We start from the raw sequence: 14,363 nt of genomic DNA, 5'->3' as shown, positions 1-14,363 counted from the left end.
GCCACATCAGAGGAGAGAGAATGCTGCCTTGCGTACCTGCCTGGACAGAACCAAACCATTTAGAAAGTCTCCCAGACCGTTTGAATTGTGGACAGATCCAAAGGATCCACAGTCTCCACCCAAAGATTCTCAAGGTGGATCATTGGGTGTTTTATCTCCTATTATGAGTCTGTCGATACCCAGCCTCCTCCTAAGTTGCTAGCCCATTCTGCAATGTCTCAGTCTACCTCCGTGACATTGCTCAAAGATGTTCCAGGTGTTGAAATTTGCAGAGCTGGACTTCATTTTCCAAACACCATGCTTTGGTTCATGCCTCTAGGTCAGATGCTGCCATTGGTGATGCAGTTCTGTCTTCAGGATTAGCAATGGCTCTCCCTGTGGGGATGCTGATCGGGAGTCACCTGAAGTGAAGCACCCATAGGGACACGACTTGAAGAAGGAGCAGTTACTCACCTTGTGCAGTAACTGGAGTTCTTCGAGATGTATGTCGCTATGGGTGCCTCACTTCCCGCCCTCCTTCCCCTCTGCTTCGGAGTTTTCTCTCGTGAGACTTAGTGGTAGAGAAGGAACTGGGGGTGGTTCACCCATGCAGCTCTATGTATCCTTGCCATGGGGCACGAGGATTCCTGGAGCGTGTGCGTGGGCTGAACGGGCACTGCCACCAACAATCCCTGGGCGCCGGAAGTGGAGCCCCCATGGGGGGACACATCTAGAAGAGCTCCAGTTCCTTCTCCTTTGAAACCCCTGGACATTCCTTCATTGATTTGGAAGGGTGCAAAGCCTCTGCTGTCAATGGAGCAGGAACCTCGATTGGTAAATGAAAACAAAAAGCCTCATTCTGATCTTGCTTCCACCATTCCCTCATTGACTCCAAGTGGAGTTACTCCTGCTTCATCGCAGTGTACGGGGGAGCAGAATGAGGCCCAGCAAATAGAGCTATGAATCTCCTTAAGAGAAGCCGCTGAGCGTTGGCACATAGATTTATTGTAGCATCGCGTGAACGCAATTGTTGATGAACATTCTCCTCTCGGAGTCTGAACACCTGCTGTGTTGCAGCCCTGCGTTTAATTTTGAGATCGCGTCTCAGCTCGACTCTAGACAGGGCGAATACCAACAAAGGGCCGGATCCTGCTGAGTGCCTTCCACTCTCATTAGATTGACTCAGAGCTTTTCAGGACTAGGCCGAAAGCTAATGAGTGTAATGGTGACTTCTAGAGCCTGCTGCCTTGGTGCTGTGGCTGAATTGTTTTTCTTGTGCATGAATCGCATTCGTTATCTCCTGGAGCTACCTGCCGTCTTCGTTTGCCTGGCTGCTCGGAGTGTTGGACTGGCAGGTGCCTCCCAAACTCCTTTGTCCCTAGCAAAGCTTGAGGGGGCATGGAGGAAATAGGGGTATTGCCATAAAGGTGAGAGATGGCAAATACCTGTGAAACGGTTAGATCCGTGCAGGATGGCTCCCTAAAAGGTTTCGTGTCCAGTGCAGTCTTTAAGAGTCCCAAGCAGTGGGAATTACAGCCCGTCCCTCAGGCCGTTCTGGCAGAAATGTACCTTGCATATGCAGAAAAATTGCTTCCAAACCAAGCTGTGCAGAGGAAAGGATGGTTCTGAACGTGAAGGTACTAGAATAATTGCTTTGGTCTGGGCTTGTTGGCCTCATTACACTAATTCAGTTAAAGATGAAGGGAAAACAATAACACACTCCAGTGAGTGGGGTTGTGTGGCAATAGCTTCCCTTCTCAGGCACAAGGCTTATGATCTTGTGCATCACCACACCTCCCAGGGCCGTGTAGTTCCACTGGTGTCTCCGCACGCCTTGTTGTGTGCTCTTCCTTGCATGTTGCCTCTTGTCTCTTATTACTAATGGAGCATGGATGCCTTTTAGCTGCTGGTCAGCCCTCATTAATATCTGGAAGTGACAGGTTGACATTTGTAAGGAAGAGTTTCAGTGACCTTCGTGTTGTGCGTGTAATACCGGGTTCTGACTCCCTTATCCTGCTGGTGCCTCAGGAATGCGTCCCATCCCTTTTCCAAGGGGCAAATCGCTCTTTAACCCCTTCACGGCTGCCAGGAACATCCGCGTCTGTCTGTTTCCCTAGCTGTTCCCTGCACAACGTCCAGTCAAGTGAGCGGCGTGTCTGTCTGTCCTGGCACGCAGCCGTCTGTCTGGTTGAGGATGTTACTGGTACCCCGGTACGGCAGTGTTCGGATCTAGTGCTTGCTCCGAAGATGCTGGAAGCAGAATTGAGTGAAGCTTGGTGCTGGGGCTGACAGCAGGGACAATGATCGGTGAAGCACCTACTGTGGACGGGAGGATCTGAAGGAAATTCTTTAGAAACTAAGAAGCTGAGGTGATGCTGTTAGAATATTAAGCCTGGTATGTCAGAGAGAGCCGTAACTTCTGCATGTGGCCCCGATCATGCACACCCTGTCTAGGTACCATGGCGATGGACGCTGCCTGGATAACCCCTCCGTGCAATCTGACATGATGCTCTCTCTGGCCTAGAGTACTCCGTATTGGTTGGTAGTTGGGCTGCCTGCACCTCTCTACGTTCTGCATTGGTGTGGTAAAGCGGAGGAGAGCGTGCGCTCCTGGGACCCTGAATTCTGCCGTCCCATCCAGTTCAAGGACCGCAGCTGCCGGCTCAGCAATGACAGTTATTAACCGTGGAGCTTTGAAAAAGACAGCGAGGAGCCGTGGCAGCGGCAGCATGTAACGTTCCTCCTCGCCTCAGCCCATCCGAGGCAGGGCTGCTGGGGCTGAAATTCATTAGTGTTCCCTGACAGCCGATGGAGGCTCACGCTGCCGGTTCCCACTTCCTTGCTCTCCTGTCCCTGCTTCATGCACACTGATATTTAAAGCTGATGTGCAGCTTATAGGCGTGTTGCACTGACAAGTTTGGGGGCAGTGGAGAGAAGTGAGGTGGTGGGAGGAAGGCAAGGGGAGGGGAAGGCACTGTCTCTGGGTTGGTATGAAAACAGAGTGCTCTTTTGACCCTCGCAAGTGTATTGTCTTTCTCCAGCTGCTGCTTGTGAATTTTAACTGCCGCTGCCTCTTGGGCTGTTTGGAGAGCAGATGGGAAAGGGTCTCCCGTGTGCTTGGCATCAGGGCGGGAGGATGGGAACTTGGCGCTAGCGTCGCTCGGAGCACGGCTCTCCGGCAGGGACCAGTAAAGCAAGGGAGCTTCCACCCCAGCACGGGGATCTTTGTGATCACTGTCCCGCTCTGAGAGGGCTTGGGAGCGGGATGTCCAGCTTCTGTGAATTTAACCAAGCTACAAGTCTCTTAGCTCTGGCTTTGTTTTGAACTGATTGTAATTGTGATTGTCAGGCCTTGCCCCACTCTTAAAACAAGTCTCAGACGTGGGTAACTGCTTCTGTCGTTACTCATCGGAGCCCCCCGGAAAGGAGCACAAATGGGCAAATTGCCCTGTTCTCCCTCTGCCTCTGTTCTGTTCCCAAGTGGTGTGGGGGGGGGAGCTCCAGCTCTGCCCTTGGTCGTGAGTTTGCGTGTGGTTAATTTGACCACAGGTTTGTACCTGGGCTTTGCTAGGCCCTTGCTGGCCCTGTGTGCTTTACCCATCTGCACGTGGGGCAGAAGACTGAAGGAAGCAGTGGCATCCTAAGGGAATTTAGACGCAGCCCAGCGAGTGTGCAAATAGCAAAGGGGGGGCTCTGCATGCCTGGCGAGTCGTAGCTAGCTGGAAATAAACCAGCCTCCAGACACCTCTGCTTTACAACTGTTAGCAAAATCCCTCTCCGAATAGAGCCTGGCGGAGGTGAAGTGCACTGCACCGCTACCTGTAGAAACACTTGCTACTTGGATTGGTGTGGGCCTGAAGGTAGATCATCCCCCATTGGCAGGGAAGAGTGTCGCTTGAACAATGCAAGGGCTTCAAGGTTGGGTGAATCAGGAGCCCCTTACCCTGGATTAAAATAATAAATGTTTGGATGAACTTGATGCATTGAGCTTTAGACGCTGTCTGAACTAAATTCTCTCTGTAGTTTCTGTTGCATACAATGCTTTTCTCCACTTCCTGACCTGCTGTGTGCATGGTTATCAACCACGGCAGTGTCCCTCTTGAGAGGAGAGTGCTTTTCAGTGAAGGGTGAGTGTTTTGTACAAAAAATGGAGAAGAGTATTGTATCTGTTGAATCAGCAGAGGGAATTTAGTTCAGTATACAATTATCCAAGTGTCACAAGCCATCTCCCTTTTATGGAATTATGATGTCACAGATGACAGCCCTGTGAGGTCATGACTTCTGCCTTTACACCTGGGATTGACTTTCACAGCACCTGTTGTCACATAGGAAAGTGTTGTTTCCTGGCTTCTTTGTGGTATGTTGTACCAAAGGCCTGGGATACCCAGTCTGTGCTGAAAAGCAGCCGTGTGTGTTATCCCTGGACAGCTGAGAGTGAAGTCACCAAGACTGTCCTCAGAACTCAGGCACGAGGGGGAACTTTCCAAGTTAGTGTGCCCATATTCACTAACTCTCATCTACAAAGGAAAGTTGTTTTTTTAACTTGATTTAATTAAAATCAGTGCAAAGCCCCTTGTGTGGTTACTCTTCTAAGAGGGGCTTATTTTGATTTAGTTTAAATCTGTTTCCTGTCAACTTAAGGTAAACCAGAACAGCGTGGATAAAAATGGATGAACTTTTGGGGAAAAATAGGGTTTTTCTCATTTTGTGTAAGTTATAATAAGCTTTTCTTTTTAAAAATATACCCGTTTAAAATGAAATCTGAATGTAATGCAAAATATGTTAAGGCCTAAACTTATCTCTTAAAACATTTTAAATAAAAAAATTAAATATGTTGAGTTCATGAGCTTCCATCAAAAACATTATTAAAGGCTGCTTTGCCATATAAAGAAAGAATCGGGAAAATATCTAACATATGAGGTCAAGCTTTATAAATATGGCACAGTAGTAGTAAATAAGCAATAGATCATTCATCATTTTCTAACATACTAAAATGTAAATTAATAAGAATCTGAAAATATTAAGCTATATAATTGCTTAGTTTAATGCATGTAGTTGTAGTGTACCCTCCTAAGTAGCAAAAAGCTGTACCAAATCTAGTACACAGGCTCTATTTAGTTGTAAATCAACATGCTTTAAATGGCTGTATCGACCAATGAGAGTTCGCCTTTCTTTAGACAATAACTGTAGTACAGATGGAAAAGTTGAAAAAAAACGATGATTTAAATTGCTTTGATTTAAATCAAACCACCCTGAACCAAAATGAAACCACTATGAAATGTGGTGGTACTTCTCTCCAGGGGGTTTGTTCTGGCTTAACGAAATTGGTTTAAATTCACTCCTTTAGTTAGACTGGTGCAGCTTTCTAGTGTAGGCAAGGCTTTGGCTGTATTTTTATAATCACAGCTTTCGGCCCCCATTTCTCAGTCAGACATAGCACCTTACCTGTCCCAGTATGTGGCTATTCCACCCCCGCTGCACAGTCTGTGTTAGGAGGGGAGGGGGCACCCAAACCTCCGCCCTTTGCCAGGTTTCTGAAGGGGCACGTCTTGCATGGGACCATACCGCTGCCCCTTCACCTTTTATACTGAAGAATGTCCACCGGAGATTTGATGTCTCAGCATTCAGCTCTTGATCTTCACCTGAGCAGCCACCTTCTGATCAAGATGGAGCAATGCATCCTGGGAGCTGTAGGCTTAGGCTGCCCCTCAGCTAAAGCTCAGAGCCCCATGTTCTGCAAGGAGCCTTGGGGCATGTTTTGGTCTCCCCTGCTTTAAACTGTGTGGCATTATTGGGAGGCATTTCTAGCCCCCGCTTCTCACACTGTCACCTCACTCTGGGCACCCCCGTCTCCTGCTGCTGCGCCCATGTCGCTTAGATCAGCGTTGCCAATTTCCCTCTGAGCTGAGAACATTTGGGAGGGGAAGCGGTCAAATGGGGAGTGGATTGCAAGGGCGGAGAAGGTTGGTGAGAAGATACTGATGGCTGCTGCCATCCCCTCCCGTCCCCAGCGTGCAGGGGCTTGGCAAGACTGTAATTAAAGTATTCCGCATGTGTTACACAACAAGGCCTACAGTGCATGGGTTGTTTTTTTTAAAGGCTGAGACCAGGTCCATAAATAGCAAGATTTAATGTCCCTTTATCTTTCCTGAAGAGGGACTTGTTCTAACTGGCTCAATATCAATACACCACCCTCTGTGAGGAAACTGGCCCAATTTCTTTGTCTTCTGACATCCTGAACCCAGAAGCAGATGGACATGAACCAAGCCCGATTAGTCAGGAGACTCGAGCATTAATTTTTTATACACTAGGACCACCTGAGTGACTGAATTCAATTATGGCTCCCCCCCTGTATTAATGTGGTGGCTCATAGCAGAGACTAAGGAACCTGTTGAAATGAGAAACCCCTATTTCTTGGCTTGACCCTCTGGATAATTAGGGTTAAATTGATATGCTATCGCACTGGTGACACATTTTATCTGCCTCTGTTTGTACAAGAGGATACAATAGCGGAGGAAGGACCAATCTGTGCCCTGCTCTAGCTCCCCAGACCGAGATAAAAGGTGTCACTCGTACGATAACGTCCTCGCCTCACACGCCTTTATTGTTGCTCAATTTGCTATTTTTTAATCCCATCTTTCTTTCTTTCAGTACCCTTGGTCATATTTTAACTCCATGCCATTGCATAATGATGCCCTGCTAAATGTGTGCGGAGATAGGCGACTCCGGCTGACAGCCCTCCCAGATAACCAAATTCCTGCCCATCCATCACTCGCCTGCCCTCCTTAACTTAAGGGAAGTGATAACTAAAGCGTGGCCGTTTATCACCGCCGAGCTGTGCTCTTCTTACCGGCTTGGAGAGCTGGCTTCAGAGGGAGAAATAAAGCCATGTGACCTCGCCTCCCATTTGCATACGGCTCCTCTCTCAGCCCCATTTACTTGGCAGTGTACGAAGGAGCAGGGATGTGGTGGAAAATGGAGCTCTTCTTGTGTGTCCAGGCTGCCTAAAAACGATACAGAGCTGCTCCCACTGGCCAAAGCAAATCTGCGAGCTTGGCTGACTGAGGGCAGTGTGCTCCGCATGTCCTTTCCGTGCATTTAAAATAGCTCTGTCCTGTAACCCTCACAAACCCGGTACAGACCCCTCTGCCCCAGCCAGACCGGCGTTTTCAGAGCCGTTGTGGTTTAACTGCAGGCACCTTTGCTGCTGACAGGAGAGCTTCTGCGTACACACGTGTCTGCGCTAGCATCGGGCTGGAAGATCCTGCAGTGGGTTTGCGCTCTGCACTGCGTATAGGTTGGGAAGGGAAAGCTGAAGGCTGGGGTGGGCGCTTCAGGCAGCCAGCATACTGCAAAAGTGTTCAGTGGCTTCACTGTATCAGTCTGTGTATGTGTGTGAAGTGGGGCAGTAACTGGGGGGCCAGTTGACAAACCAGAAGGATCCAGAGCAGTGCACGCGGATGCATGTCTGCAAACTCCCTGGTTCGCAGGGCGGGCTGGGAGAGGGAGGCTGCGTCCTGCTTGCTCAGTTCAAGCGGGGAAGGTGAGCTGCGCAGTCTGCCCTGTTCAGCGAACCTGGGTCCATGTGCCAGTGGAGGGCACGGAGCTCACTGGGAGAGAACCTGCTCTATTCTTCTGAGAGCCAGAATGAGGCCCTGACCCATCCTTCGCTGCTGTAACAGTAGAGTGCGGGCTCTGCCCAGTGGGTAGAGAGCAGACCCGCGGTGTAACAATTACAGTCCCTAATGCTCACACAACTGGGCTCTCTGCCTCCCTCTCGTGGCTGGACCACTGCTGCTTGTGAGCCAGCAGGCCGGGCCTGGTAGCTCGGGCAGTCGAGGCTCATGCTTTTGGATCCAGAGGTCCTGGGCCCGACCCCATTGCCGATGTGTCGCCGTGCTTCACAAAGATGAGTCGGTGCCTCTGGTGCCGATTTACGGTTGGGCGAGCTGGAGCACGGAGAGGAGAAGAGACTGTCCCCAGGCCCGGTGGCCAGATCTCCTGGGAAAGTCAGTGAAGTCTTTCCATGTACTTTAACTGGGGATGGATTGGATCCTCTGAGTTAATACCTCTTGGGCTAGAAGAAGGAACCTGCTTGTTTATTACTGTAAAGCTCCTGTGGGGTTACATAGCAGCAGTCAGAAAGATTGGCAGGTGTAGCCGCTAGACGGGTCCTTTGTTTGAGAGGGCTCCGTTTCTTTCTGAACTTGCCTTTGGTTTGGGAACAAGTGGAAAACAGCTTCCTTCATGAAACGGCTTCTCTGGAACTTGGGCTGCCGTTGGCCCTGTCTGATTGGCCCTCCATGATGTCATGCCCAGGTCTGCAAAGCCTAGTAAAATGCCTGGCTCAGGCTGTTTTTAATGTGTGAATTCTGTTACGTACTAGCAGTAAGTGACCCCGGGGGTATATTTCAGGGCAGCTGGCTCTAGCATCATACAAGCCATGCCCAGAGAGGAAGGGACTGCGCGTCTTATTGCTTAATCAGTAACTCACCTTTAGAGTAGCCCTTGTGCTGCCCCTCCAAATCCCCCCTCATTCCAGAAGAGAAGAATGAGGGGGGATTTGATAGCAGCCTTCAACTACCTGAAGGGAGGTTCCAAAGAGGATGGAGCTCGGCTGTTCTCAGTGGTGGCAGATGACAGAACAAGGAGCAATGGTCTCAAGTTGCAGTGGGGGAGGTCCAGGTTGGATATTAGGAAACACTATTTCACTAGGAGGGTGGTGAAGCACTGGAATGCGTTACCTAGGGAGGTGGTGGAGTCTCCTTCCTTGGAGGTTTTTAAGGCCCGGCTTGACAAAGCCCTGGCTGGGATGATTTAGTTGGGAATTGGTCCTGCTTTGAGCAGGGGGTTGGACTAGATGACCTCTTGAGGTCCCTTCCAACCCTGATATTCTATGATTCTATGATTCCTATTGACAAGCTCAGTGCTGCTGACGGGGTTTCATTTGGGTCTCTGTCTGGGGTAACTTTGGGTCCAGAAAAGTGCTGTGTGCCCCCCACTCTGCACTTCTCTGGGTTGGGGCTGCGAGAGCGTATTCTGTTCTTGGCCATCGCTGGTGCTGGTGTGGGCAGGAGCCTGCCTGACCTTGAATGGGTGCAAAGAATGCACTGTTGGTTGGTGTCCTCCCCAGATGTCTTCCAGCTTCCCTTGTTCAGCTTCCCATGGATTTGCTGGCAGCACCCACAAGCAAGGGTTTTCCCTGCAGCCTGCGTGCCGCCCTCCTGGCTCTCTCCTGGCACTGACCTCCGCTAACTGTAATGCGGCTGCGGAATGCCAAGTCTCCTGTTAGCTACACAGGCAGTTACGGGGATTGTGGTAATTACATGCACACGTGGATCTAATTAGTCTCTCTATTTATTTATCTGGAATGTTTCTGCTCTCCAATAAAAGAGCCTCTGTCCAGCGCTGTGGACAACTTCAACAACAAACGAACAGGCCCACTGATTACCTCACATCAGATCAAATTGAAAATAAATATAACTAACTTCCCTTCGTAATCCGCACGGAAGTCCCACTGCACTGCTCTCCAGCCAGACCCAGTGCCTGCCTTCTCACAGGCGAGGGCAGGCCTTGCTGGTGCCCCGAAGGCGAACAACCCCTTTCAATGGCTCCCTCTCTCTTTTACCAGTGGGGCTTCAGCTCCGGGGCCTCTGCTGCGGGTGTGTCAGGGGAGAGGTGGTCTCTTAGGGGCTGGGCTGTTGAGTACCTGTGATCTAGCCATACAATTACCTGAGCAGTATTTAAACGTCTGGGCCTAAAAATCCTGCTGTGTGGAAATCCATAGCCCCAGGCCGGTCTTGTCCCTGCTGCCCGTAAAACAGTGTGGCAGGAGACGCCATGTAGGAAGTGTCTGAAAACTGTCGCCCCTGAGGCTTAGCTGGGTCACCTGTGTCCTGTGGCTTGGCAGTCACGTTGTCTGTCAAGTCTCTTTGGTATGTAAGCTCGCTGGGGCAGGGAGCTGCCTTTCCTCCGTTACTGGGGAGTACAATTCATGACAGCCCAGATGCTCCAGCCATGTTCTCCCCAGGGGAGGGCTGGGCGTAGTGTTGAAGGTACACACCGCTCCCATGTAAAACGCCCACCCTCCTTGTTACAAACAGCCCACGTGAGGATAGTTTGGCAGCCTGCACACATAACCGGCGCATAGCCAGGACCTAAGATTTCAGCTGAGTTCCCGCTCTCAGGAAGCGCTTGCCAAGTGCCTGGGATCCTTCTGAAATGCAGCACATTTAAGTAGACTCAAGGATCTCGCTTTCTCCTCCTCCTCCTCCTCACCACCAAAAGTGCATAATAAAACTTGGAGTTTGTGTTGTCAGGATGCAGTAATTGAATCGAACCTGCTCTCTCTCCTCTCTTACAGGTTACCAGGACAATGCCAGTACTTAGGGCTGCCGGTTGCTGATTACTTCAAACAGTGGATTAATCTGAAAAAGGTACTTTTATGCAAACCGCCACGGTCCCCCCATCCCCTCCCGCTCTCCCTTCCTCTTCTGCTCTTCAAGGTGGCGTTTAATAACTACTGCTGTTTTGCATTGAAATGAAGGAGTTATTTTCTCAGAGAGGCTGGGGCTGAGCGAGTCCTTCTCCCGCTCCGTATTGTATCTCCGCTAATAGAGTCTTACAGTACTTGATGGAATATGTTCTGCAGCTGTGGAGAATCCCATTGTGGCCGGCCTAGCACTGTCTGTCTCTATGCATAATAGCACAGCACTCGGAGGCACCTCTCCAGTGAAGGTTGTGTCAGCTTGTACGGTGCTCGCCCTGTGTTTTCTCTTCCAGGGGTTTAGAGCTCCTAAGATCACATTCCCTCCCGGCTGAATCCTGGTTGGCAGTTCCTCAGCACGGGAAGCCTTGAAGTGCATATAGGGAAGCATTTAGTTATACATTTCTTCTTTATGCACATTTTCAAAAAACAATTCCCCCTCTCCACCCCGCAACCCTTCTTCCCCCTCCCCCCGCCAAAATACCACCCTGTGACTGAGAAGGGCCTGCTCCACAGCTAATGCTCTGCACTTCCACACAAGAGACCCAGGTTTGATTCATTCCCTGTTGTGGGCCTTTCAAAGCATCAGCAGCATCTTGCCTTGCTCTAGGTTGTCCCTTCTGGCTGATGGAGGACTGGCCTGGGTGGGTCTGAAGGAAGTCCTGTCCCGGCCTCCCTTGCTGCAGGGAAAGGTGGTGTGATGCCAAAGCTGCCAAGTGGTGCGAATTGGAGGGGGAGAGAAAACTCGGGTGATTGCAGGGGCTGTGAAAGGGGCACGAGGGCCTTGTGCAGATTAAAGCTGTGGTGATAATTCCTTTAAAGGCTTTTGCATCACTGCGGCTTGTTGTGCCATTGAATCGAACGGTGTTGGTGACTAGCCCTGTCCTGATAATTAGGGACTTGGTAAACAGAACTTGCATGAAAACAGCTCTGCGGAATTTTGGGTTTTAACTTCGGCTTTTTGTTTGTTTTATTGTTTTAAATGACAATGTGAGTGACAGGCCGAGCAGCAGCAAAAGGACAATTTGCATGATCTACTCCATCAAACAGGGTAGAACATGAACTTAACAAGGGATGCTGGCAGCACGTTCCCCGCTGAACTTGTCAAGGGGATCTTGCATTCCCTGCTGTCAGAGCAAATCTTTTGGCTGATTGCTGGGCCTCTGTAAATGAAATCTGAAAGCACATTGGGGCATTCTGCAGTTCAGTGACCATTCATGATCGCCATTTGAAGTTCACTAAACTTCTGGTGAATGGATAGCAGCTATATAACCAGCAGGTTGATTGATGGCGGGTGGGGGGGGAATCAAAAAAAAAAAAAAAAAGCCCAAACCAAACCCCCTGCACTGTGATGTTTGATATTAACCGGCTGAGCCCCAAGCTGTGCTCTGCCTCTTGGCCCTAAGACAAATAAATGATGGCTGTTTGCAGTAGTCCTCGGCTACCTGGTTTAGCAAGTTAGGAGTCTGGGTTCATCATACTCCAGTTAGACATGCGGGCAAGGGGTTTTCATGGCTCTTGTTTCAGCTGATACTCTAAGCCCTCACTGAGCTCTCAGCGAAGCACAGGGCTACAGTGGGAGAGGGTGGGAAAGAATCGCTTCACGTAGCTCTCTCCCAGCGCTGCACTTGGAATCAAGGGGTCGTGGGCTGGGGCTGGGAGGCTGTTTAACAGTGAGTGCTCACTAGCCGGTCCCATTCGTCCTCAGCCCAGCGGGGAGCGAGCCCAGCTTGAGAGGGAAAAGAGATGCTTCACCTCTCGGGGTGGCTCCTCTCCTACCACTCACAGCTCCCTGTCCTTGAAGGGTGTTCACATCTGGGGAGCATGGGGGGGGGGGGGGGGGAGAGTAACTCTGGCCTAGGTAAACATTTTGCCTAGGTGTGGCCTTCTCTGGTACTGCAGGGAGAGTATGGGGTAACCAGGGACCTGGATTTCCTCCCAGCTGCTCAATTCTCCTGCAGTCCCTGACACGGTCCTAGCCCCAAACACACCCAGGAAGGCAGTGCGTCTGTTGGGTAGGGGAATACCCTGGGCATAGGGAGACCCGGCTGTGACCTCAGCAAAGTCCCTTCCCCTCTGGGGTCTCTGTTTCATCGTATCTGGTTACTGTGTAAGCTCTTCAGGGCAGAGTCTATCTGTGTCCGAGCAGCGCCCAGCACAGGGGCCCTGGTCTCATTTGGGGCTTCCAGTCCTTACTGTAGTAGAGATAAATAATAATGGCCAGGTAGGAGAGCAACCTAACGGGGACCCACCCCCTCCCAGTGGCTCAAACAGCCCGACGTTCCCTCCTCCTGTCCCTCCTGTCATATTCCCAAGTCATCTGCCTGCGCCTATGACCTGATCCCCTGGAGGAAAATCTTGGTCAAGCTGCTGGGATTTATGTGAAATGGCCAGTTTCTAGGGCGTGGCTCACGCAGAGACTCTGGTTTCAAATGTTAAGAAAACAATGTATTTGAGTTTATATGAAGTATGTAACTAGAGCAGTCTTTCCACAGCACGGGAAAACCTCTGCTCTGTCACCTCTAGCATGGGCCTGCATTTGAGTTCCTTGGTAATAGGAGAACACTACCCAATTAAAAGGAATCACTGCCACAAACTTAAGTAAGCCCAAAGAATGGGAGCACGTGACTTGAAAAATTACAGGCACGTTTCAATGTCTGTGTGTGTGCATGTGCATAGATATACAGCTTCCAGCCCAAGTAGTTCCACTGGACTTCAGCGCAGCTACTTACGTGCCTAAACTTGGGCATGTGTCTTAGTACCTTGCTGAAATGGGCCACTGGCACCTGCTGATCACCATCCCCGGCCAGCAACCCTGTAATGCAAGTCCCGAAACCTCCCACTTAACAGTGGCACCAGCCTGTGGTTACCATCTAGGCTTGGAAAGGAGTGAAGTTGGTTGATGAAAATGCATGTGCCATACTAGCATCATAATTCTACCAAAGGTACCCTTATATACTGCTTCAAAGTAACCGCGAGTCCTGTTGCAGAAGCCCCAACGTGCGTGTTGGGACCAATTTCCCGCAGCACCAAGTACGTTTTTGGGATGGACTTAGTTTATTAGTGGTCTCTGGAAAAGGGTCTTTAAATTGTATTGGGATGAGTTGAGTAAGGACTCAGCTGCTGTGGGTGGAGCAAAACACAGTGGCAAAGGAGGGGAGCGTTGTCTTTTGCGTCGCTAATACCCCAAATTGACACACAATCTGTTACTGTTGTTTTATTGGCTTCGCCCAGTGAGCCATGCGTCTTGCTCTGCGGAAAGCCCACGCCGTGTTTGCACGCTGCCTTTTTAATGGAAACGGGGCCGCTGAGGCTGCTCTTCGGTCTCCAGCGTTTTGCTTAGATATTAAAGTCCCGCTGCTGACTCTAAAGCAGTCTGGGAATTCGTTCACACACTCTGACCTTGGGTGCCCTACTGATGGTGTCGCAAATGAGGTCGCGTGTAGCAAGATGAGTTGTCCACCTGCCCATTCTTATCCCTCTGCACCAGCATATTTGTGATGCTCTCTCTCTGCACTGGTAAGAGACTCAGAGAGACTGGTTTGAATTGAGAGCTTTAGTTTAACTTTATACGTAGCAAGAAATGCTTTGGCACCCATGCAAGAGTTGACGTGTACGTTACAGACCAGCCTGGCAGTGTGTGCTGTCAGAAGAAAGAGCTGAGGTTTGGTTCTGAGGCTCGCTCCTCAGGCCAACAGAAGGGGTGGGCTGGGGCCTGGGGCCGCTGAGGTCCCATGCTTGTTGCTCCGTAGCAAACCCTTGTGTTTGAGGTACCAGCCGCGTTGGGGGACAGCTGTCTCCTTTGGCTCTCCTCCACCAGGGAAGGTTGTTGGATCGCAGGGCCTTGGGACGGGCAGAGCTGTCTTTCACTGAGGACAAAAGCCAAAGGAAAAATTGC

General features: G+C 50.4%; 1 protein-coding gene across 2 annotated transcripts in view; it reads left to right on the top strand.

Annotated features, from left to right (window-relative positions):
• ERI3 (ERI1 exoribonuclease family member 3) overlaps positions 1 to 14,363 on the top strand; it is a 227,623-nt gene that overhangs the window by 67,476 nt on the left and 145,784 nt on the right. For both annotated transcript variants that reach the window (XM_065409400.1, XM_065409401.1), the window contains exon 6: positions 10,343 to 10,415. In XM_065409400.1, the coding sequence (XP_065265472.1) occupies positions 10,343 to 10,415 (73 nt within the window). The remainder of the gene's footprint in view (positions 1 to 10,342; positions 10,416 to 14,363) is intronic.

This window comes from Emys orbicularis, chromosome 8, assembly GCF_028017835.1.
Source record: "Emys orbicularis isolate rEmyOrb1 chromosome 8, rEmyOrb1.hap1, whole genome shotgun sequence".
Lineage (NCBI taxonomy): Eukaryota > Metazoa > Chordata > Testudines > Emydidae > Emys > Emys orbicularis.
The sequence above is the reverse complement of the archived record's forward strand: the minus strand, read 5'-3'. Positions and strand labels throughout refer to the sequence as shown.